The sequence below is a fragment of the Theobroma umbraticum genome, unplaced genomic scaffold (genome assembly GCF_002168275.2).
Source record: "Theobroma umbraticum cultivar Fairchild unplaced genomic scaffold, ASM216827v3 scaffold_56.0, whole genome shotgun sequence".
NCBI lineage: Eukaryota > Viridiplantae > Streptophyta > Magnoliopsida > Malvales > Malvaceae > Theobroma > Theobroma umbraticum.
The window spans coordinates 10846468-10871595 of NW_018397256.1; the positions used below are offsets into that span (position 1 = coordinate 10846468).

Here is a 25128-nt window from a genome sequence, read left to right on the forward strand (position 1 = left end):
TGATGGTTTATGGATGAAGTTGGTGGTTTCACTTGTTGTTTTCAAACAATACTGAAAGGCATTTATCTCTAGTTACAAGCATCTTCCATTTGTCCAAGAACTAGGAAAGTTTCAAAACGGAAACAAACCTCTTCTTGAAAGAGCTGGCCGGCAGCCACGCGGTTTACTGTCTTGTTATTTATTTCTTGAACTACCACAAATAGAAGCATTAATTATCTTAAGCCAGCTTGCGTTCCCTTGTTGTCCATGGTGTTCATAAGGAGCAAGCTTGCTTTGTTGCAGTTAATCTATTTGAGGAAATGGATCCTTGTCTCTGAAAATCATTGCATTTGGTGTTGCAATTGTATGTGGACAAATATATGAAACATGGATTATTATTTACTAGGATCAGTTTGAAAAGATTAACAATCTCTTGAAAAATACGAAAGGAAAAAAAAGAAGAAGCTGTCTTTGGACTTTAGGTAGACTTTTCTGGAGAAATAGACAAGATAAAACGTCTGATAATACATTGTCTTTTTCTATTTCGTTATTGGTGCTAAGCATTCTGATACACAATATCATAGCAGATTAATTAATTTTTCTTTAGTTTAAGATTATGAAAAGGAAAAAATTCAATAAAATATCATTCACGCACAAATTTTCCAACTCGGAAAAAAAGATCTCTTCCTGCATTAAATTTCTGTTTACTAGTCTTGTTTCTTGAGATAACTAAATGACGAGAAATGAATCCTTAATTACCCAGCCCCATACGAACTGGAGCGCCTGTTGCTTTGATCCATGTCCCTTGTAAGAAAGTTTCTACGGTAAATTTCATGGCCTCTTCCTTGTTAATAACCTTGCGGCCTGGCCACTTGACCCTGGCATCAGTTTTGGCACCAGGTCCGTTGTTGTTGTACTCTGCATAGTAAAGGGTATTAAGTGCAAAGTTGCCTTCCCATTCTAGCCATCCAGCAGAGTCAATCAAATCCTCGATCAGTGATTCCATTACGATAGTCCTGGAGTATTCCTTCCAGGGCCTGCCAAGGTAACTCTTGAATTGGCTCTTGAAGGAAGTGAATGAATCATCTGGCAAAATTTTACAGTTTTGTAGGACGATTCCTGTTGTTTCAAATTTGTCCTTCCTCCCCTGGGCTGTAACTATGTTCTTTTGGTTGTCCATTGGCTTCCTAACGTAAATCAAGCAGTTCTGGAACACAGCAGCTGCGTCACCGAAGATGAAATCGATGGTGCCAGCGACCACACAGCTTCTATAGAACTGGCGATGAGTTTGCACGTAAAGGGTGTCCTGGTATCCTTCAAAGCGACAGTTGAGGAAAATTGCCCTATCTGCATCAACTCTCGCAGCAACTGCTTGATGCTTCTCGGGGCCAGCAGTGTTTCTGAATCCCATGGCTTTTGCCAAAAACCCATCTCCGGAGGCCACTGGAACAAAAACAAAATATCAAATTACATTCCAGCTACATATACATCGGCATGTCCTTTATTTGAAACTTGAGATTGGAATGAAACAGGAGCCATATAATCAAAAGGTTTTACCATTTAATTTCTTTGTTGATTTCTAAACTTTTTACCAATTAGGACTAGAGCTAAACTCATTTTACTCTTCACTTTTCATTTCCTTTAATATTTTCAGATGAGTTAAAATTAATAAGTTCTCTGTATTATGAGGTTAGGCTTGCCTCTAGCCTCTACTGGAAAACACTTGCAAACCAACAAATCAATTTTGGAAATAAGAAAATCACCCCTTTCAATTTGAGGAAGATTCATCTCCAACTGCATGCTACACCATATAAGTCATAGGTAGAAATTAATCAACATACCAAAAGTTGCTGTCAGGTAAGTGGCAACTCCATCAACATAATTTTTGTTCCCAGTGACAATGGTCTTCTGGGATCCATCACCATAAATGGTAAGGTTTACCATTTTCTTTGTTACAAGTACAGTCTCCTCATATATTCCTGCCTTCACATATATCACATACCTGCATTTTAAAAGTGGAGAAATAGCTTGTCTCAATAAATATGTTCATCCAGAAAAGAATCAAGTATACTGGAAAATCATATTATGAAAATGAGTGGAAAGTAACGATAAGATCAAAAGGATTTTTTCAACGATGGATCATTAAATTCATATTAACAAATGATATTCGATATATCCAACAAATCAAGATTATAACTAAAGAAGCATACCTTCCATCATATTTTTGGGGCATGGCAGCAAGTGCTTCAGAAATTGTTGAGAAATTTCCGCTACCATCTTTTGCCACAGTTACATTTGGTGTCGGCTTCTCAACATCAGCACCCTTCAGCATCCTGCGCTCGTCATGGTTCAACCAGTTAGGAAGTCCATCCTTGTCCACTGAAGGAGACGTGGATTCTAAAAGGTGGCGACTGGCTGCTGGCATCTCCATCACTGATGAAACGTATGAAGACAATTGTCTAGCCATGGCAAGGGAATTGCTGGTGAGCTCCTGGCTGGAGTTCAGGGTACTCTGGATATCAGTCTTCAATTTTCCATCTGCGAAGCTATCAATGCAAGTTTCTTGGTAAGACATTACCGCACTTAGCCAATTGTTCAATTCGCCACTGGATAACAGCTTCCCTATATCTTTGTCTCCTACTTTACCGATAGCTGTCGCTAATTCTTCCTTGGCATTTGCCATGACTTCTTTACAAACATTAAAGGCTTGTTTCTCCTCTGGGGAGTTGAATTGGAATGAGCTGGCTTTGGTAAAGGCCTTCTCAAGCTCATCAGCAGTTGCTGAGATTGAAGACTTGAGAAGATCTTTGGGTTGAGCCGTATTTGGGTGCTCTTTCACTGCCTTCTTAAGGGTGCTCTCGCATGATTCCTTGTAAGAGGTACCATTGCAAATAGTATTTATGAGATTGTCTGACCGTGACACCTGCTTTGTAGATGGAGCTTGGTGTGCCTTGTTGTTGGTAGAAGTCCCTTGTTGTTCTTTATTCTTAGTTGAGACAATTACAAAGATTCCGGCCGCAACTAGACCAATGACGACACAGGTTGTTACCACGGCAATGCCAACCCTCTTTCTGAATTTCCGTTGTCTCTCAAGCCTTCGGCGTTCTTGTATTAGGTCAAAATCTTGGAAAACCATTGTTAAATTGGCTTGAGGCAGAGGTCTCTCTGCCTTAGGTTCAAGCTAAGGCAGAGAGTGAAATCAAGAAATCCAATGAGAATATATATATTCCTGCGCTTCCTTCTTCTTCCGGGTTGCTCTTTGGATTTGAGGTTCAGATGTTAATGTCATGCAATTTACAAAGGGAATCTGGACAGGAGAGCTTTCAGGCATTCTATTTAAAAGTTAGTTATATTTACAAAAACGAATGATAGAGATTTTAACTCTCTCCCAACCGCATTTCCCGCGAATTCTTGTCCACATAGCTTTCAAATTTTTACCGTTGAACTCAAAATGCTTATAACCGTATGTAAATTTTGCAGCTAAATTAGTCCAGTTGTTAAAAGGCTAATTAGCTGACTTAGGCGTTGCTAAACTTGGACAAACCCTGCTTTTCTTTGTGGTTCTGATCAATCTATAACTAACTTGAGATTTTTGTTACGAAGGGTATTCAGTGATTTCATTACTCTGCTCGCCACTTACTAACAACACCAAAGATTAATTATATGCCTCACTAGCAGTATTAATTATTTCTCAGCCTCTTGTTTTTGTCTCTATATGAAGACGATTGTAGGTCTTAGGACTCATGTCAGAATGCATAGAGAATGTGATATATTGCAGAATAACAATTGAGAGGAGGGGGATATCGGGCTATATATACTGAACATACTCGTGTCTTGTTTCTTCAAAAAAGAAGTGTCATTTGCTTTGAAATGACCTGTCCCTCTGAAAATTCGACAAATAAATGTGTTGTTTGCTTTACAACGGAGTAATCGATAGTCTGTCCTTCATGGTTTCTATGAGTTGCCTTTGCTTTGGAAGGTGAATATCCATAATAATTCTTGAAAGGCCTCGTTATCAGAAAACCAAATTCGGATGTTGTTTTGGGCCGGCTTTGGGGTAAATTCTAGGTTTTGTCTCTCCATCTAAAAATTTTTACTGCCAGTACCATTTTTCTACCTTCTTCCTGGCATTGTATCCCTTCAAAGCTCCTTTTAAATAATTTTTTTGGAAATATCCTTTTAAATAGTTTTAAGCTAAAAAAAAACATTTTCACACATACGTAGCTATTAGCAATGTTAAGGGGTTTCTTGTAACTGGGTATCATATTAAGATTAGGATATTTTATAATTAAATTTGGATAAGTTTGGGTAGTAAAATTAGTATTCAAACTCAATTATAAATAATAAATCTTAATATTAAATTTTAGCTTTACATATATTATTTTTATTTATAAATTTTTTATAATTAATATAATATTTATTAAAAATAATCAAATATTTAAAATATAATTTTAAATTTTAATTTATTTTTTATGAATTATTTTTAATTTATTAATGTAATTTTCATTGATAATATACATCAAAATTAATTAAAATTTATTTTAATCAATATTTAACAAGTAAGATTACATAATAAAAAACAATTTAAATTTTTAGATGCGGATTCAAGTAATAATTTAAATATTTAATCAAATATTCCCTGAACTGTGGCCTAACGGCCTTCGTTGAGTCCAAACTGGAACTGGGTTTGAAGCTTTATATCGCCATTTTTGGGCTCTCGAGTCCAAAAAAAAACGATGAAGTGGGGTCAATCATATATGGAGAGCGACGGTTCTCCTGTGATAGAAAATAGGATGGGTGGCCTCCGTCGAAGCAAGTAGCAACACGTGCAACAAAGAAACATGTTGCGTCCATTTAGGTGCTAAAAAGGACAGCTCGTAGACTTGAAACTTCAAAAGTTAAAGACCACTTGTTAGACCGAAACAAACTTAGAACAGGGGAAATGATTTCGAGGCCTTGGGTCCGGAAATCAACAACTGCCCACCAATGTTTTCCATGGTTGGAATTGTTATCAGCTTTTAGTCAAGGAAAGCATCTCACCGACTGATATTCATTTATAATCATATTTTCGAGGAAATTCTTTCGATATTTTTACATAAATTTGAAAGATAGGAAAATGACAGCCCGTGCGTATGTTTGGTTCATCAATATGTTCACCAGCAGCCCATGAAGAAATTTAATGCTAAGCCAAAATAATGTACAGTTCAAAACATTCACCAGAATCCCTTTAACCAAATCGCCTTGGGCAATTCTGCTTGGCAGCTTGCACCTTTTACAGTTCTATATTACAAATTGAACTTTGAAAACTACAACCTACCATCAGACAAGAGTCGATATCCATGTGGGTCTGACCTGTAAAGTAAAGCTTCTCTTATGTCTTAATTATCTTTCACGACCTTCTTGTACTGACCTGTAAAGTAAAGCTTCTCTTATGCCTTAATTATCTTTCACGACCTTCTTGTAGGCCACTCGGCTAAAGTCTCATTACAGTAGAAGAAATAGACTAGAAAGACCAAGACGGTAGTTATATTTTGGTCAAATCCCTTCATCGTACGGGAATGAAGTAGAATCCAGCCAGGCTTCACCACTAATGAGCTCTGAGACTGTAAAATTATAGGCGGCATCATAATCCATTATGTGATAGCCGGGCCAAGTAACTCGATTATCCGTTCCTGATCCTGGTCCATAATTATTGTACTCTCCATAATAAAGGGTATCTAAACCTTGATCACCTGACCACTTAGTCCATCCAGTAGGATCGATAAAATCATCAATGTAGGATTCAAGATAAACTGTTGTCGAGTACAGCCTCCACGGCCTTCCAAGGTAGCTTTTAACACTGCTTGAATGCCCATACAGTTCATCTGTGGCAAGAATTGAACAATTCTGCATCGAAATTCCAGTGTTCTCATCTGGGGTGTCTCGAGATTGAGCAGTAATTACTGTGAACTGACCTGGCATTGGCATTCTGGAGATTATGTTACATGCCTGGAAGACCACAGCAGCATTCCCAAAGATGTAATCTATGGTACCATATATGTCACATTCACGGTAAAATTGTCGAAATGAGTGGGCATATAATGTATCCTGGTAACCATCGATTGTGCATCTAAACAGTGCAGCGAAGTCTGCGTTTACTCTTAATGCAACCGCTTGGTGCTTCTCTGGCCCTGCGCTGTTCTCGATGGTTATGTCGCGAGCCAAAAAGCCTTCACCAGCTACCGCTGCAACATGAAGTTACTAAACAATGAGTAAAGTTATAATGATGAATCATAATTTCAATATATTCCCTTCCCAATGATGCATTCCAACAAAACAATAGTTTTTTTTTCCCAAAAATGTTACTACTAATTATCTAATAATGTCACCAATAGCTAGGAGTTTGGGACATTACCCACAGTTGCAGATCTGAAAGTGGTCCAGCCATCAAACACACTTCTGTTACCAGTGATGAAAGTGACATCACTTCCATCTCCAAGCAGAACAATGTTGGTTTTGTAGCTTGGAATTTCCACATTCTCTTCATAAATTCCTTCTCTAACATTGATAATTATTCTGTCATTACTATTATTTGGAGCAAAGTTTATAGCATCACTGATGGTACTGAAATTTCCTGTTCCATCTGCAGCTACAGTCAACACTTCACTCGGGTCGTATTCATCATCAGTGCTGTGCAAAATCCGGCGAGCTTTTCTTGACAACCAGCTTGGAAATCCCAGGAGGCGACGATTTCGATGGCCCTTTTTAGAACCTGACTTAGGAAGCATTGAAAGAGAGTTACTGACATGCTTGTAAGTACTAATCAAAGATTTCACCAGAATAGGTTTCAATGGACCGGAAGCAGAATCTAGTCCTTCTAAACATGTATTCTTGTTTGTGAGAGCTGCACTGAGATAAGCTCTTACATCAGCTAGCTTCCGTGAATCACCTGATCGGATTCTTGAAACTGACTTCTGCAAGGAAGATAGTGTGATTTGGTGGAGGTCCTTGCAGTCTTGCATTGTTCCTCTTTGTCTTTCAACAATATTTGCTCTTCCACCATAAGAGAATAGATTGGTTAGCTTTCCAGCTTCAGATAAGGCACTCTGGAGAGTTTGGAGTAGGTAGCTAAGTATGTTGGGACTGATATTTATCGAAATGGAAAGCTTCAATGAATCAAAACAAGCCTCTGGGTATGGTGTGGTTTCGCAAAAACTTCGTATGGAAGAGAGATTGGAGTTTAGAGAAGTTGTAGAAGAGGTGTTGAGAGCAAATGTTGAAGAGAAGAAAATGGTGAAGAGGAGGACAGACAATTTTGGGTTGGAGGAAGCCATTGAAAACGGATGCAGAAGCTAAGAGGAATTTTCTGTAGTTTATAGGCCTAGGAAATCAGATAAGGCTAATTGCTCATTGTTTTAACATATAGTCTTTGGGAACACAAGTTGCATGGGTTTTTGTTTGGATTAACGTCTGTGATTCTGTAATAAAAATACAATATTAACCAATTACGGTGGATTTTGAAAAGAATATGGTAGTGGAAAGTCTAAATTATGTGGCAGAGAATACGCCGAACTGAGATAGATAGTGTCCAGGCTCCTGGGGCACTGAACTTTGCCAGTCTTACTATTCCTTTGTTTTTTTCCTCTCTCTTTTTCACAGGAAATTTGAGACAAAGAGACAAACTCAGGGATATTTCAAATTTGCCAATTTGGATTGAGGGAGAAGGGAGCTGCATCAGGCCATGGACATTGCTTATATTTTCTTCACGAGTTTTACAACAATTTTCGTTTAGATTGATGGGTTAATTAATCAGAAAACAAGTAGAGAAGATGGTCATGTCGGAGATTATTCGGGCATCAATAAATACAAACGAGAACGAGGTAAGGGCTTTCGTATGGGTACCCATTTTTCTTCTGCAGCATGCCAATGATTCCGTGCTTTTTCTCTGTTTCACTGCAACAAACCACGTTCAAGAATGCAGAGCAGAGCCCCTTTTTCTTCTGCCTAAAAACTTCATAAACAAGATTCAAACTCCAAAAAAAAAAAAATCCCCATTTTCAACATATCAAGATTCAAATTAACTTAAAATCTCAAATTAAGAACTTTGAATTCTCTTTTCCCTTTAATTATAACATAATAAAGGTCGCAAGTTGACGGTTGTCTTGTGTGTAGCGATTCACGCGATGAAGTCAAATATTGTATTTAACTTTTGTCCCTGCACATTAAATATTTTTCACATGCTTACATTCTTGATCAACAATTTTTAGCCTTCTTGATAGAGGCATTTGTTTTCTGTATCCGACCACCCGATTAACTTGTAAGCTTCTCAACTTAATTATTTAAACTTCATTTGATTTATGTATATTTTTTTAAAATTAATAAAAATCAAAAATTGGATTTTTCTAAATGACGAAAAGAATAATTATTTTTGAGGAAATCCATAGGAAACTCATGCATTATACACGGTCCGCCTAGCTTATTCTCTTCAAGATGCAACCCACCCACCAAACACATCACAACTCTCCTCCTCTAAGATACATGTGGTAAAATTTAATAATTCTGTTGGAAACCATATCTAAAATTTACAACTCCTAAAGTCTCCACGTGGGACTTCTTTTTATATATAGTATAGATCTTACTTGTAGTCTGTGTTTTGCATTCATATAATTGTTTAATGGTTATTGGTTTAAAAAAATGACTATAATTCATATTAATCATGATTATCAAAATTCATTATATTTTTCTTTCCTTGTATATTAGTAAAATGTAATTATTTATTTAATAATTTTATTTTATTTATAAATTTCATGATTTTTATTTTTATTTTTATTTTCTTTGCAATATTTTGATCTTTATGATTATTTGAAAATTGATCTTTTTATAAAAATAATTTTCTTGTACTTTGTCAACACTTCAATGGGACCCTTTAAATTATTCATCTCTTTAACATATTTTTTTTTAAAAAAAACGTTACTACAAATTTTCATGAAAATTTTCAACTGTAATCGTCGGTGGCATTGGTTTCACCACTTATGATATTCCCTATATTGTCTCTTCTCCTTTCTTTTCCCCCAATTTTTTACTAAAAGATTCTTGCATTTTTTTCCTTTCGATCATTTAATTGATTCGATATTTTATCAAATAATATTAATTTGATCTTTTTATCTTTTTTTTTGAATTTTGGTTTTTTTTTTCATTCTTCCTTAATTTTTTTTCTTTTTAAAGACTTTTTTCCACGTTATCTAACCTTAATTTTATCATTAATCAATTTTATTTTCTTTTTTTAATATTTCTTAAATTAAACAGTTGCTAATTTTATTTAATAGTAAATGAAAACTTTTGTATTAAAAAATTTCTAAATCCTCTCAACACTTTTAATATAATGTTTGAAAAAAAATCACGGCAAGAAATTTATCATTTATAATTTTTTTGAAATTTTTTATCAATCAGATTTTCGTAAACATTGAATAAAAACATTTTTATATTATTTAATTAAATTAATTATGATATTTTTTACACTTTTTTATTTTACGTGATGTGATACTATCTTTCTCTTTATATATTTTCAATCATCAATTTTAAAAGGATAAGAGACAATATTTGACCCAAAAGGCAGAGAGTAAGAGACAAAAGTATGGATCAAATAAAATATTTATGTACAAATTTTTTAATCTATAATGACACTTCGAAGGGGGGGGGGGGGTGGATTAATGGCCTGTTTCATGTTGAACAGTGATTTAGCTATTTGGTTCAAACAAGTAAATTACTTCATTAATGGAGAAAATTGTTGACACTCGACATTATATTATTGGATGAGTCTCTTACGGGTATGATATAATTATTTCTCCTTTAAAGCATTTATTAGCAGATTAAGATTATATTTGAGAAATGTTACTTATCTTAATACTTGATTCATATATCCAAGATGGTTTTGTATTTCTCCACCAACTAGTCGTTCTTGTTTTATGCATGCTAGGCCCTTCTCATGCAATAACCGATGATGAACTTCAGCAAATTTGCTCCAATAACGGCCATCCGGCCCTGTGTTTACTCCAACGACGGCGGCCTATTTTCGTCGGGTGGCTGAGATAATCACTCGGTAATTTATTGAACGCCACATCGTATGAAAACTATGCTCTATTTCTATCCCTTTAATAACAAAACCACCTACAAATAATCAAAGTTAAAATGCGATCGGAACTGTGCGTAAATGTGTATATAACTTAGCCACAAATGTCCTGGGAGATATGGCCAATGAAAAGTGCAGGTTTGACATGTTGCCTTGGGGGAGATTTAATTTGATTAACTTGTTACCCTTAAAGGTCAAGTAATTAAGATTATCGTTTAAACGAGATTCTGTATTTAATGAATGTATGGAAAAATATTTGAAAGTTTCTATGCACTATCATGTTATCAAATCCTAATACTTCATTAATAAAGTATTTTTTTAAAAAAATAAAAAGGTGTTATAATTTTGAGATTTTATTATTTTGAAGGAAATAAAAGCTGCATTTTATTTTTTTTACTTCATTAATAAAATATCAAGATTTAATAATGTAATAATGTATAAAAGTTATAAATTGTTAACGTATCAAATATTAATCTTTGATATATATTAAAGGTAACTATTCAAAAGTGGAACCTTTAACAAATTATAAACATATACGCATAAGATTGACTTTTGACGGTAAATTTTACAAATCATAAGCTTTTATAATTGGTTAAGTGGTTTAAATATCATGAGAAAGAGTGAAATTTCATCCTCTTTTCCACAATAAAACCAACTCATCTCACATCTCGGCTTTCAATTTTCATTACAATATTCAGAAAAATTGCAATCACTTGTCTACACGAACAATCCTCTCTCAGAATTCAGAGGCCGTCAGGGCTTGATTATGCAGATTGATCCCTCGGTGAGTCATGACTGCTAATTGGAGATCTTTTGACAGAGATACAAAGATAAGAGACTTGAAAGTTGAAACCCGTCAAAGAAAGGATTCTACACAAAACTTATCACTAATAATATATGAAAAAGATATGCTACATTAAATACATTAATGAAGTTACATCGATTGCTTCATTATACCCCCAATCCTGCTGTGTATTTAACGCCAGTTGACGGTAACCACAAGTTTCCTTTAATGAATTGAGCCACCGTAAAATTAGCGGCTTGAGCAGAGTTATTTAAGGCATGGTAGCCAGGCCACTTAACTCTGCTACCAAGACCAGCCCCTGGCCCAAAATTCATGAACTCTGCATAGTATAATGTGTCCAAAGCAAAATCTTGATTCCACTCAAGCCACCCTTCTGGCCTTATGGCATTACTAATGTAGGATTGCATGAGAATAGTTCTTGAATACAGCTTCCAGGGTCTTCCAAGGTATGTAGCAGTGGAGTTTACGAAAGGTAACAAATCTGTATCAGCTGAGATATTGCAGAATTGAATAGAGAAGCCTGTAGGTTGGTTCGGGTCTTTTCGGCCTTGCGCGGTGATCGTGTTTTTCTGGTTTGGTAGACCTTGCTTGGCTAGGATTTGACAGTACTGGAAGACCACAGTTGCATCACCAAAAATGAAATCCACAGTGCCAGTGATCTTACATTCCCGGAAAAATTGGCGCATTGTGTGAGTATAGAGCGAATCTTGGTAGCCCCTAATAGCACATCGGAAGAAGACTGACAGGTCAGAGTCGGATCGCAATGCCACTGCTTGGTGTTTCTGGGGCCCTGCTGTGTTCTCAAATGTTATGTCTCTCGCTATGAATCCTCTTCCACTTACAGCTGCAGAGTTTAGGACAAAATGTGTGATGCATATTAGAATAACAGTAACGAAAAAAAAAAAGGACAATATCGAAAATAGCTATGCACCATAACAATTTCAAGATTCTTACTAAAATTCTTAAGAGAGAAGAACATTAATGGCCCCAAATTGAACTGTTCTCTAAACCTATAGAGTATTTCACGTTGCAAGTCTTAGATCTTTCTTCTTGTTGGTTATCAAAAATCAAATTACCCATGTAATTCACTCTGGAAACTTTTTACTTTTAGTTCTACAAAGCTTCTTCATTTTGTCCTCTAGAAATCACAGGTAGAAAAGAAGTGCAGAATCACTAAATACTGTAAGTCAAGAAGTGTGTAGAATAGTAGAAGCAGGGGATACAGCTCTCTACTTGTTTTGTTAAATTTATTATTTTTCTCATCTGAGGAAAGTTAGATGGGAAAAAATATACGTCTTGTATAAACGTTTCACCATATTAGTGTTGCGAAAAGCAGAAAAAATGTCTGGGGGCAACATCATATTTCCATACATACAACCCATGCAGGTATGGGTTCTTGGGATGTCAAGTGGGAACACGCCAACTCTAGCACTCAAAAAATGTCATACAAAAGTCCTTAACAAGGATAATTAATATTTGTACAAACTAATTTCAAATGAATGCATCTATGCTACCTAGCAGTCGTAAATAATGACCCCAACCAATGCCCTCAAGGAGGTTGACTAGTTGAGCCATGGAGGCATAGGATCAACCCCTGCATTGAATTTTCAGTAGGGATTTTATAGATATGCAGTTATGCTCTAATGGGCTGCCACGAGTGTTTATGGCTTCCTCCTTTTTTGCAAAGAAAACTGATGATGCTGTGGGTCTTAAAACTTAACAAAGTCCACTAAAATAATTGATTCTACTACTTACCAAAAGTTGCTGATCGAAACGTGGTCCAACCATCAATGAAGCTTCGATTTCCGGATATTACTGTAACGTCCATTCCATCACCAACCATCATAAGGTTCCATTTCTTCTTCTTAATTTCTACATTCTCTTTATATAAACCCTTCTTAATGTAAATAACATATCTGCTCATGCTGTAGTCGGGTGCTGCAGCAACTGCATCCATTATGCTAGTAAAGTTTCCAGTCCCATCTGCTGCAACCACAACATCAGCTGTTACCCCGTTTACCTCTAACAGTTTTCTGTCCTCCCTTTTCACCCATGATGGAAATTGGTTCCTTTTATTTGCTAGTTTCTGGCCCGGATGACCCCCAGAAGCGCCTCCTCCTCCTCCTTTGTTACCACCATTGCTGGCACCTCCATTCGATTTTGAACTGGGACCCGGGTGCACCATGGTGAGAAGGTCACTGACCAGCGACGTGACTTGATTAAGGCTCCCTGCCACTACAGTTTTGATCACGCTACTTGTACCCTCAAACCCATCAATGCATGTCTCCTGATTAGCCATTGCGGCACTCAGCCATGTCCTCAAATCGGAACTTAGATCACCAGTGCTGTTTTGTTTAGCTGCATATAAGTAAAAGCTTACCTTTTCAAGTACTAGTTTTATCATTTATATATGACCTCAAATATATGTAAGACATTAACGGAAAATTAAACAAAGGCCGATGTAGTTAGCTAATGTAGTTGAGATTACATACAGTTACCTAGCCACCACAAAAGTTGCATGTAATCACATGCTTTCTTATAATTTCATTAAAACGCCAAAGGGGGAAAAAGTGATTGGGAATCATATGCTTCCATATGTATTAAACTTTTTCAAGGAAAAAGGCGAGCAATAGGTACAAGAAAAGAAAAGGGAAGATTCTTAAGGAGCTAAGACATAGTAAAGTACCCTTAGGATTCTGGGAAGCAGACAGAGTCCAGCTCAACTCATCAGCAGAAAAGTCCAGCAGATCAAGGCAATCAGAGACGGCATTAGAAAGTCGAAAATCACCAAAAAAGCTTCCAAGCTGAGAGACGATGGAGGTCACTTTTCTTACAGCATCAATGGTGGTTCTTAGAGAGCCTACAAACTCGGCTGCAGGCACATTTAAGCACTCAGCTCGCAGAAAATCATCGCTACTGGAGGTCGCATATGAGGTACAGCACAAACAAAGAGCAACCAACAACACCAACGATGAATGTGAGGAGAAATTTGGCATGTTTTTGGGTAACATATGCTAAACAATGAAGATATATAATTATAAATAAAGAAAGAAGATAAGCATGTAGTGAAGAATAGAGACAGAGCCCTAATGAATTTATGGAAGAAAGAGGAGGGGAGGTTACAAGGCTACTTAGCAAGGAGTTTGAGAGTTAGATGGGAAGGTGAAGGAATTTAAGAAGGAAGGTGGGACTCGTGGAGATGATCGACGACTGGGGTGCCATGAGTCATTGTATCAGCAACAGTGTTGGGTGTGGTCTATTTATCCTGGTGTCGGCGGTGAAAAAAGTGAGGATTTTTTATTGCTTAAATCCAAACGAGTGGCGTCCTCTAGGCTTGTGTGCCTGCCCATTGCTCATGGTTTCGCCTCGCCTATTTTTAGTCCAAATGTCTCCCACCTTTTTCTTCTCTATGTTTATATCAAGTATCAACCATTTAATTACAGATCATGTATATATAATTCACCTTCCCCTTTTAGCTATGGAAGCCAAAAGAAATCTATATTTTAATTTACTTCTCTCAATAATTAATAGTTTTACGATTAAAAATAAAAAACGAAATTATTCAGAAATGTTTCAATAACTTACAATATATCAATATGAAATTAAACTATGCTTTTAATTTATCAAAAGAGAAACAAAGGAAACAAACTCCCTTATGATCTCAAATTAACATGCAAGTTTATCAAAACCCCTTTTTTTGTGAAAAATTGTATATTTTGTTTGAGTCTAATTCCCTTTTATCCTCATTATCTTTTCTCAAAAAATTTCTCAAATTTTTAATAAAAAAAACCAATAGTTTTTAATTTTTCAACTATGTATGGATAGCTCCGGGACCCATGACATGTTCATCTGCTTATGAAGGAGGAGGGAGGGGAGTAAGGCAGGGCATGCATGTGTTCATGGTTATACAAGCTGAGTCATTTTTTCTTTTCAAGGGTTAATAATGGTACCTATACTGTTACACTGAAGTTACTAATTTTGTCAGACCTAGATTTCAGAACATGTTACGAAGGTTGTAAAGAAAACCCATTAGACGAAAAATTCTCTCTGCTGGTTTCATTAGAAGAAAATAGAAGAAAAACCACATGCCTCTGCATTGCAGTCCTTTTTTCCTCCTTTCTAAGTAATGCCTCTCAACCTATCCATAGAAATAGGGGAAATCTCAATTAAACAAGGGATTCCACGATAATACCAAATATAATAGAAAAACGCAATCAAACAATTGTAGAGATCTGTACCTAACTATTGCATTCACAAAGAGAAAAAACCATCTAGCTTCTCTTTCTACTTTCCTAAGCGACTAAAACCCCATTAATTGCTTTTGAGTACTGTGTCAAGCCTTTTTCCATATATAGAAAATCCACATATCCCTAACAAGAAAACCATATTATTATTTTTTATTTTACTTTCTTTCGATTTCTTTTCAATTACTTTATTTTATTTTTCTTAATTGACAAGATAAACCTAGAATGATGTTATGTAATGCTCAAATTTAGACTATAAGATTTATGTGAAACAATCCAATCAAACAATTTATAATTGTTTTAATTTGTCCTAGTTATATTGTGATAATGAAAGAAAAATCTAAAATATTTTTTAAAAAGATAATATTTGATACATTGACAATATATACTCTCTATACACTATCAGATTATTAAATTTTAACACTTCATCAATGAGGTATTATTTGAAAGAAAATAAAAAGTTGACGTTATTCTGAAACTTTATTATTTTGAACAAAATAAAAAATAAATTTTATTCATTTTAACTTATTAATGAAGTGTTAAAATTTGATAATCTGACAATGTATAAAAATTATACATTATTAATACATTAAATATTAATTTTTTTTTAAATAGACACTTATAAGTTTCACGTACATAAGTTAATAATGATTTTTCACTATGTTTGGTTGACCACCCATTAATTGGCACAATAAGAATCCTTTGCAGTAATAACGTGGAGACAAAAACTAAATTATTCGAATTTTGTAAGAATATATCCTGAGACATGAAGCATGGTGGCTTCTTTTTCAAAAGTAGTAAAGGCACTAATTAAAGAGGGTATCGCTTTAAAGATGGTAGACGCGAAAACGCGTTACAGCTTTGCTTCTTTTGAAGAAGAAGAAGCCATAAATGTGCACGCGGTCTTTCTCTGTCTCTTGCGAAAAATCCACCAAATTGTTGCCAACATATCGTATTCGTCTTCGTTATATATTGGCAACATTTTTCGTATTCGTTATCACACACGTACTCTTTCACAGTAATAAATATCTTTGCTTTTTACTTTATTGTCAAAAGATAATCTTGGTTAGGGACCGTTAATTATTTAATTGAGCATCGATTCGACAACTTTCACTGTTTCTTTGGATTCTCATTTGCATGGATCCATCAATCTAATCTTTTGAAACTTCCATAGAAGAATTTTGCTTTTTGATGCAACCCTTTTTCCCATTTCAATTATGCTTCTTGGTTTTTCAAGAAGTAGAAAGCATTTGACTATTAATTATGGGGAACCCTTGTCCATCCTTCATGCACCGACTTGGGGGAAGTGTCAAATTCCCTTTGGTTCATCAAATCTTTAGCTTTTCTGTTTGCGTGATTCGTCAAGAATCTTTGCTCTCTCTCTCTCTCTCTCTTTCTCTCTCTGTGATTTGCGTGACGGTGAGAATCCCACAGTAATCAGAGGCTCTGGCTTTTGAATTTGGACAGCTTTCAGCATGGCAATTCTAAGGAAAAATATGTACTTGCTAATCAAATGGAAGAAGCCAAACAAGGTTATGCAGCCGCCAGTCCTACTGCTCGCAGAATTTGGTTGCATTTGCCGTTGTTCGAAGACGTTTTACGTCTGTCAAGACTTTTAAACAGCTTCACTTAACCACTCTACTCTCTCCTCTTGTTGGTGACTCTTTAATTAAGCATATTAAATTATTCAGCATCCAAGAATGGCGTGCTGATTGGTTCAAAAACATTAGGTCCAAAGACCTAATTTTACAACCGGATGATAATGACTTTGATTAATATATTTCAAGATTTCAATTAATTATAGGTCCAACATGCATGTGATTCCCATTAAACCGAACAAGAAAATGAAAAGAAACCGATATGTCTTCCTTCTCTGAACTTGGTATTTATATTTTGGTGAGCATTTAATTTGTTTATGGATGGATTAATTGCCCCCAACACCAAAAATTCATTGGTAAATTTAGTGATGGTACTATAGTTTAAATGCTAAATTTTGACGTCAAAATTTGGTGTGTGAGGATTCTAAAGCTTTTCTCTATCCAAAGTATTTAGATGGTGATAATTAGAATGATCAGAAAACCATTCAATAATGAAGCTACTACAATATCTTAATTGAGATAATAAAAATGAAGAAAGCATATTTTATATAATGGGGCAACTGATAAAGTAAATCAAAGTAGAACAGTCTAACAACGACTCGAGGAAGATGACGAGGAACATTTCTCATATGGAATTCATTTTTTGAATGATTTTCAGTTTCCTTCTATATTTATTTGATTTAGTTATGTTCGGTGAGCAGAGGCTTTCAAAATTAAGAGATTTTAAGAGAGCAAAACAGGCAAACAAAAAAAAATCAAAGAGCATATCTCTACTATTAGGACCCAGTAAATACCTGATACCTTCACGGTGGGACGACCTGATGGAGAATGAGTTCCCTCGGGACATAGACAATTGAGCAGCCATAAGCCAGACTGGAATGAGCAAATAAATTCCTTGAAGTACAAGATTATCCATGGCCCATTTATCCAACAAAGAAAAAAGATTATCCGTGGCCCATCCCATTTAAAGCCTATTCTCCGAAGTTTAATTAGTCAGTACAACTATATTTCAATCGCAAGAGATCAAATGAGATCATTAATGAACAGCCAAGTTTGATTTATTCTCGAAATTATTGCAAAATTGCTCTGTAGTTATGCCGCAGAATGAGGGTTATCGACCAGAATTCATGACTTCATTTAACTAGAAATGACCTTATACTGCAGAATCTTGAACAATGATTTAGGCCTAAAAAACTAGTGGCAGCACAAGATTCAGCTTTGGGTTTAATCTGAGAGCAACGTGACGTTGGGCCTCAATTGAGGTTTACTAATATTATCATGGAAATTTATTGGAAGAGCAAATTGTGTGTTATAAAGTTAATTGTTTACTGAACCCAATTTCAAAAATAACCTTTAATATAAAATTAATTCATTTTATCATTTTTTCCTAAATGGAAAAAAATGTCATTTAAATCATTTCAGACAATATTTTATCTTGCCTCAATTTCTCTCTCTTGTCATCTAGACAAATTAAATATTTTCTGTCTCCCTCACCATGCAACTCTATCTAATTTTAATGCCATCACTATTTCTCTATCTATTTCTAGTCATCTAGTTATATTGTCTTCGATTTACAAACTAAAGAACATAGGATAACGTATAACAACATATTATTGAATATATTGATTTATATTCATAGAACTCTAAAATTCATAGGTTGAAATTATAAATGAAATGAACTCTATAAGTAAGATTTCTACTCAAAGTTTTTGCATGCTATGCCTGCATGTAACAACTCTATTGTATTTGACGTGTAACAAATTTATTGAACATGACATGACATGTAACAACATCTTTTTGTATATTACATGTAATAATATTTTTTTAAATATGGCGTATAATAAAATTTTTTTGTACATAATGCGTAGCAACATTGTAAACATGACGTATAATAAAATTATTTTGAACATAACATGTAATAATTTTTTTTTCCAAAGGACGTGTAAACAAATTTTTTTTGAACATAACATTTAACAACAACATTTTTAAATATGACATGTAACAAAATTTTTTGAATATGGTGTGTAATAATAATATTTTTTAAATAAGATGTGTAATAATTTTTTTTCAACATGATGTGTATCGAGAAATTTTTTTTTCAACATGGTATGAATCAACAATATTTTTTAATTATGAAATGTAACAACATTTTTTTTCAAGATGACGTATAATAACAACATTTTTTAAGCATAACGTGCAACACCTGCGTTTAAATATAAAAAAATTTCATTAAAAGTAATTTTATCTCAAAATCTTTTCTAGTAATTTAAAACAGTTAAAATTAAGCTTAATGCTCAAATATGTCTCTAAACTATTTAAAAATATTCAAATATATCTTTTTTTATTAGGTTTAATCAAGTTTTGTATTTTTATTTTAGATCAAATAAACTCATACGACTAATAATTGACTAATTATCATTAGTAAAAATATTACTTGTCATTTTATATTCACATAACACTGATATAACATTGATGTAGAAGATGAAAAATGTAAGACAATCATGTTTTTATGTTAAATTAGTATGTCATGTTATAATCAATTATGATATGTTAATATGTCACATCATAATTAATTATAATATTTTAACATATTACATCAATATTATGTAATATAAAATAATAAATAGCATGTCAATTATTAATCATAAAAATTTATTTAACTTAAAATAAAAAATATAAAAATTTATTTGATTTAAATAAAAATATAAAGATTTGATTATATATAATAAAAATATAAAAATTTATTTAAAATTTTTAAATAATTTAAAAACTTTTTGATATATTATGCATTAAAATTATGGATATCATAAACTCAAGCTAAAAGGGTATCCCAGAAAAAAAAAAAAAAAACTCACTCACCCAACTTCACCTTGAGATCCAGCAGCATCTCCGTGTATATCGAGATGGTTCAATCTTAAAAAGGTGTTCTCACTAGCTGGTGTAGCCATTTCTTGCTCACTCCGGCTCGAGGGGGAGCCAACACTACCACTAGTCGAAACGGACTGACCTGAAAACGGTCGTGCGCCACGCCCTAGAAGCTCCTCCCTTAGTTGGGTTTTTCTCTCCATCTTCTTGGTGGTTATGGTTTTGAATATGGTTACTCCCAATTACCATACCTTCAAAAAAAACCCAAAAAATAAAAAATAAAAAATTGAGAGATTTTGAGAGAAACTCAAAAGAGAACTGATTTTAAGTAGCATTTGGTATGAGAAAAGTGAAAACATATTTTTTGTAATATATTTAATTAAATTATATTACAGTGTTTGTTTTACAATAAACTATTGTAATATAATATTGTAATGCAATCACATTACAACCAAGGGATGTAATGTGATTGCAATCTAAAATCAATGCAATTACATTACATTACATTTTACAATGTTCTTAAAGATATTTTTACTCTTCAACTTTATTACTTTATTAAAAATATTTTATAATATTATAATTAAAATAAAAAATATTAAAATAAAATATATAATATAAAAATCAAAAAATAAAATAAAATAAAATATAAATATTAAAATTTGTATAATATGGGTAAAAAATGAAAATAAAATATATAATATTAAAAATTATATTAAAAAATGAAAATAAAATATATTAAATTATAATAAGAAGTAAAAATAAAATATATGATATTAAAAAATATTTAATAGATGATATTATATAAAAATTAATTATAAAAATATAAATATATTAAATTTATATTTTAATAAATAAAAATAATTTTAAAAATTAACATCACATTCTTAATAAAGTACTTATAAACTAAATACTACAATATTATCGTTTTTATATTTTAATTATTATTTTATTTATATATCAAATACTATAATATTATTTTTTTTATAATCATATTACTTACAATCATATTACTTGTAATCAAATTATATTGTACAATAACAAATGTTATCTAAATGAAAAATGGTACCAGACATGAATAGAATTTAATGAGCATAATCATAATCTCTTGGGGAAAAAATAGAATATTATATCTATCTGTTTGATTCTATTTCTTTAAGCAAAAAAAAAATTGAACTTGAAAGTGAGGAAAGAGAGGAACGAGGGGTGTTGTTATGGAATGGGGAATGGAGCCAAATGGGGTTTTCAAGGCTTGAAGAACTGTGAAGGTTGTGAAAAAGAGGGAAATTTATTTTGGTTTTTTTTTTGTTAGCTTTTTTATTTTTTATTTTTCCTTTCTTTTTCGATTGGGCTAGAGGAATAAAGGTCAAGGTATGGTTAAATGGACTGCTTCAAAGGGCCCAAATTTTTGGTTTAAGAATAGATACAGGTTTAGTTTTGCCAGCTGAAATTGTTGTACTACCACAGCTGAAATTTTTGGTTTAAGAACACTAGACGTTGACAGGTATCCTTCTCTTCTTCTTTCTGACCACCTTTCTATACGAGTACTTTCCGTTTATGTTTGCTAATGGACCTTCCTTTTGGAAAGATATATTTGCTAACCATTGAGTGATAAAACTACGGAGTTTAGGGGAAGAGCAGCATGCTTGGAAATGGAGTGGTTGGGATCTTGTCTGAAACTTCAAATAAGTGGGAAAGAAGGGCGCCTTTGACCCCATCACACTGTGCTCGACTTCTCAACGGTGGCAGGGATAAAAGTCCTGGCCAGGGAGTGGCTCGCATCATCGTGCAACCATCCAGCAAGCGCATCTTTCATGATAAACACTACGAAGAGGTCGGCTGTGAAATATCAGACGACTTGTCGGCATGTGGCCTCGTCTTGGGCATCAAAATGCCGAGGGTAATACTGCCAACTTCTTCTGACTCTTAATTTCTCTTTTCCCTTTATTCTTACTAGTAGATTATTATTATTATTTTTTTGTTTTCTGTTGTTTGTTAAATCCTAACTAAGTACTTAATTTGTAGAGTTCTTTAAGCGAAGTTTTTAATTTTGTACAAGAATATTTGAATAAAAAATACTCAAATCTTAAAAAATGTTTAACCTCAATTGATTTGATTGCTTTATTACGATGTATATTTAAAGAAAATTGATTAACAATCATAATTGCTCATGAATCTTTCGCTAGTTATATATTCATCATAAACTCTACAAACTATAGTTCAAAATTTGAAGTACACGGTTTTCTTTTTTGTTTTTGTTATTGGTGAACATGGGAAGGTTAACATGGTTGTCCCCTGCCTTCTGATGCAGTTGGAGATGATTCGTCCTGATACAGCTTATGCCTTCTTTTCACACACTCACAAGGCACAGGAAGAAAACATGCCCTTGTTGGACAAGGTACTTCCTTTACCTCGTAGTCATCAACAGTCTATCATGCAAAACTTAGATATAATGCTATTGGCTCTTTCTGGTTATAGATCCTGGCTGAAAGGGCGACATTATTTGACTACGAGCTTGTTGATGGAGACAATGGGAAGAGATTAATTGCTTTTGGAAAATTTGCTGGAAGAGTGGCTTTAATTGACTTATTACGAGGACTAGGGGAGAGTAAGCTCTCAACTTACAATCCCTTTTGGCCTTTCCTAATCAAAGGGGCTTTTATTTTAATGGAGGCTTATGAATTATGCAGAATTGAGTCTCGATTATTTTCTGATATCTTGAATCATTAAATGTAAATATTGCCAATATGTTCTATCGTTAATCTTGTTTGCTGATATAGCGGAAACTTGAGCCTGAAGCATCGCTTGCAAATGTATATTGTTCACTTCTACTTGATTGCTAAGCTGATTTCAAGGGTCTTTACAATTCACAGGGTATTTAAATCTTGGATATTCTACGCCCTTCCTGTCACTGGGTGCATCTTACATGTATCCTTCAGTGACTGCTGCTAAGGCAGCTGTAATTTCTGTAGGAGACGAGATTGCAAGGGAGGGGTTGCCATCAGGAATCTGTCCTCTCGTCTTTGTTTTTACCGGTTCTGGAAAAGGTATTCTAAACGTTGCAATTCACTGCTCTTATGATAAAATTTTAGATTTATAGCCTGGAGATTGTACAGCCTGAATATTGGCTAATATATTTACTTCCACTTAAATATATCATGATAATTACTCTTCAGGAAGAAAAACTTAATTAAACTATCTTCAAAATCCATGGTATTCTCAATTCTGAGTATTACCAGACAATTTCTGGTTTTTCTGATAACTTCTTCCTTACTTTTGAAGGCTGCTTTGTTTTTAATCTTCTCTGTTTGGCCCCAAAACTTGATTGAGCATCCAACAGTAACTCACCCCACATCCCAGGATATTGGTGGCAGAGTTCAAACCCCAGCCGTTACTTCATGAGGCCCTGAACAACTTATTCAAGATTTCTGATTAAGAAGAAAAAATGTAAAATGCAAAAAGCATATCTGATAAAAAATAATCAAATAGTTGAAAAATGCAATAAATATTTAAGTATAATTGTTTCATTGCTATATGAGAGTAAAATCATAATATGTTAGTCACTCAATTTTAATTTTTAATTTGTTAATTATTCAAAATACATTTTTCCTTTCTTGTAAAGGCATTTTGTACTCTTGCTTTTATGAAGCATCAAGCAAGTTACAAAAATACCAACCAAATAGTAACTATGGCTTTCCCTTGTATGGTATATCTTATTTTTGTTTCTTTTTTTCCTACAGGATCTCTTGGGGCACAGGAGATATTTAAGCTTCTTCCTCACACTTTTGTTGATCCAAGCAAACTTCCACAACTATTTGAGAAAGTATGCTTTAGTTTGAAAATAATTTTCTATTTAGATTAATTTGTTAATTCTTAGAACTAAGTTTTTTTTTTTTGAAAGGTTAGAACTAAGTTATTATTGTAAAAGTCTGGTTTTAGAATGATTATTTGCTCCTTAAACCTGATCCTGAAGCCCGGTTTTTTTGAATACTGAAGCCCACAATATTTCCTTCTCTACCTTCTTCTCTCCAGAAGCTCGGATTTCGTTAAGTTTTTGGGTTTATTGTTTATTTTCCAAATTTGTATTATTTTGGTAGCTGGTGTTGTAAAATTTATTGGTTTTTTTCGTACTTTTTTATTCATTTTCTTAATTATTTTGTTGCTGGTGTTGTCAATTTTATTGTTTTTTTGTGCTTTTATTTATTTATTTGTTTATTTTGTAATTTTTTTAGTGCTAAATTTTATCACAAACATGATGATATTGCATTTTGGTGACAATTGATTAAGAATGATTTTCGAGAAAGAAAAAAAACTCTGATCAAGAGATCAGATTATAGTGCATTTAGATGTCATTAAACTTTTATCATAGGTTAAAGCACTTACTCTTTCATATTTTCTGAGGTTATAGATATGGTTTCTAGTCTATTTCTAGAACTTGCAATACCAGTGAGAAATGATAATAGAATTAGCTGTTCAAAGTTCCAAATTGGAGATTTGTTTATTAATGCTTCTAAGTTCCAATTGATGTACAGGTGCTAGTTTTCTCTACTTTGCTTATCTGATAAATTGCATTGAACTACATTCTTTTAGTTTACATGAAAATATCCCTTATTGTTAGGCCAGGGATCCTCCTCTGCCTGGTCAGGCATCGGAGAGAGTCTTTGAAGTGTATGGTTGTGTGGTGACTTCTCAGGACATGGTTGAGCACAAAGACAATCCTAAAGTATTTGATAAGGTAACTGTAATTTTTGTGTTTTGTTTTTTGGGTTCTGTTAGCCTGAAGTCCATTGATACATCGATATGTTTCATAGAATTCCATTAATAAGTTCATGTACTACCCTATATTTTTTGTCACCAAGAGGAGGCAAGCTCTAAAAAATATTGTGCCTTAGGATAATAAGCAGAGAAGTAAAGTTCTTGGGCAACAGTGGTGGATCCAATTATCTTCACATGATCTCAACAAGATGAACAATAATTTAAGCTATTGATCAAAACACTTACAATTTGGGTTGATACTTGAGATTATTTATAAGGGAAATGTAGCATGTTAAATCCATGTTTAACTGCTTTTAGTCTTTGTAAGTTTCGGGCCATGTTCTCTTTTTCCAAGTTTGATGAATATAATGTTGTCTTCAACCGGGAAAGCATGTCCTTACAGTTTCTTCCTTTCCTTCTCCTTTTCTCCTAATTTCAGGCTGACTATTATGCACATCCAGAATGCTACAAGCCTGTTTTCCATGAAAGAATAGCACCATACGTATCTGTTCTTGGTATGTGGCACCTTTGAATTTGCCAACACTAGTCTATTTTGCAATTCTTGCAATTGTACTTAATCAAAAAATAATAATAGGTTTTGTCTCGTCTTCTTTCCGTGAATTACCAGATAATCTAAACTATCTTTAACCTTCCTAATCACCTGTATGCTTAAATGAGCATATACACTTTGATAGAATCTTATTTTATCCTCTGGCAGTTAATTGCTTTTATTGGGAGGAAAGATTTCCCCGGTTGTTGAGCACCCAGCAGCTTCAA

The 25128-nt window shown here is 33.8% G+C and overlaps 4 protein-coding genes across 4 annotated transcripts; 1 reads left to right on the forward strand and 3 right to left on the reverse strand.

Moving 5' to 3' along the window:
• Positions 1-439: 439 nt before the first annotated feature.
• On the reverse strand, positions 440-3280 carry LOC110410960 (Plant invertase/pectin methylesterase inhibitor superfamily). Its single transcript, XM_021420918.2, has 3 exons — positions 2190-3280; positions 1821-1981; positions 440-1422 (listed from the first exon to the last, which is right to left on the reverse strand). The coding sequence occupies exons 1-3, from the start codon at positions 3113-3115 to the stop codon at positions 731-733; spliced, it is 1779 nt and encodes a 592-aa protein (XP_021276593.1). The 5' UTR covers positions 3116-3280; the 3' UTR covers positions 440-730.
• A 1759-nt stretch (positions 3281-5039) lies between these two features.
• On the reverse strand, positions 5040-7477 carry LOC110410936 (Plant invertase/pectin methylesterase inhibitor superfamily). Its single transcript, XM_021420885.1, has 2 exons — positions 6374-7477; positions 5040-6203 (listed from the first exon to the last, which is right to left on the reverse strand). Exons 1-2 carry the CDS (start codon positions 7290-7292, stop codon positions 5515-5517), a joined length of 1608 nt encoding a protein of 535 aa, XP_021276560.1. The 5' UTR covers positions 7293-7477; the 3' UTR covers positions 5040-5514.
• A 3131-nt stretch (positions 7478-10608) lies between these two features.
• On the reverse strand, positions 10609-14125 carry LOC110410509 (pectinesterase/pectinesterase inhibitor PPE8B-like). The gene is made up of 3 exons (XM_021420239.2): positions 13579-14125; positions 12648-13250; positions 10609-11736 (listed from the first exon to the last, which is right to left on the reverse strand). Exons 1-3 carry the CDS (start codon positions 13901-13903, stop codon positions 11039-11041), a joined length of 1626 nt encoding a protein of 541 aa, XP_021275914.1. The 5' UTR covers positions 13904-14125; the 3' UTR covers positions 10609-11038.
• A 6988-nt stretch (positions 14126-21113) lies between these two features.
• Positions 21114-25125, forward strand: LOC110410742 (alpha-aminoadipic semialdehyde synthase-like; the record flags this gene model as incomplete). The annotated part of the gene is made up of 8 exons (XM_021420608.2): positions 21114-21496; positions 21908-21994; positions 22075-22204; positions 22470-22643; positions 23337-23419; positions 24215-24331; positions 24791-24866; positions 25070-25125. Coding segments are annotated over exons 1-8 (981 nt in total), but the record flags the coding sequence as incomplete, so codon positions are not given.
• Between the last annotated feature and the right edge of the window lie 3 nt (positions 25126-25128).

What these genes read in the sequence shown, in the direction of transcription:
- LOC110410960 (XM_021420918.2), bottom strand. Translation starts at nt 3,115, where the DNA reads ATGGTTTTCCAAGATTTTGACCTAATACAAGAACGCCGAAGGCTTGAG. An exon ending in CCCCAAAAATATGATGGAAG is followed by an intron (nt 1,982 to 2,189) that starts GTATGCTTCTTT and finishes TTTAAAATGCAG; the next exon opens with GTATGTGATATATGTGAAGG. An exon ending in TTACCTGACAGCAACTTTTG is followed by an intron (nt 1,423 to 1,820) that starts GTATGTTGATTA and finishes TTTTTGTTCCAG; the next exon opens with TGGCCTCCGGAGATGGGTTT.
- LOC110410936 (XM_021420885.1), bottom strand. Translation starts at nt 7,292, where the DNA reads ATGGCTTCCTCCAACCCAAAATTGTCTGTCCTCCTCTTCACCATTTTC. An exon ending in TTTCAGATCTGCAACTGTGG is followed by an intron (nt 6,204 to 6,373) that starts GTAATGTCCCAA and finishes TTCATGTTGCAG; the next exon opens with CGGTAGCTGGTGAAGGCTTT.
- LOC110410509 (XM_021420239.2), bottom strand. Translation starts at nt 13,903, where the DNA reads ATGTTACCCAAAAACATGCCAAATTTCTCCTCACATTCATCGTTGGTG. An exon ending in TGCTTCCCAGAATCCTAAGG is followed by an intron (nt 13,251 to 13,578) that starts GTACTTTACTAT and finishes ACTTATATGCAG; the next exon opens with CTAAACAAAACAGCACTGGT. An exon ending in GTTTCGATCAGCAACTTTTG is followed by an intron (nt 11,737 to 12,647) that starts GTAAGTAGTAGA and finishes TAAACTCTGCAG; the next exon opens with CTGTAAGTGGAAGAGGATTC.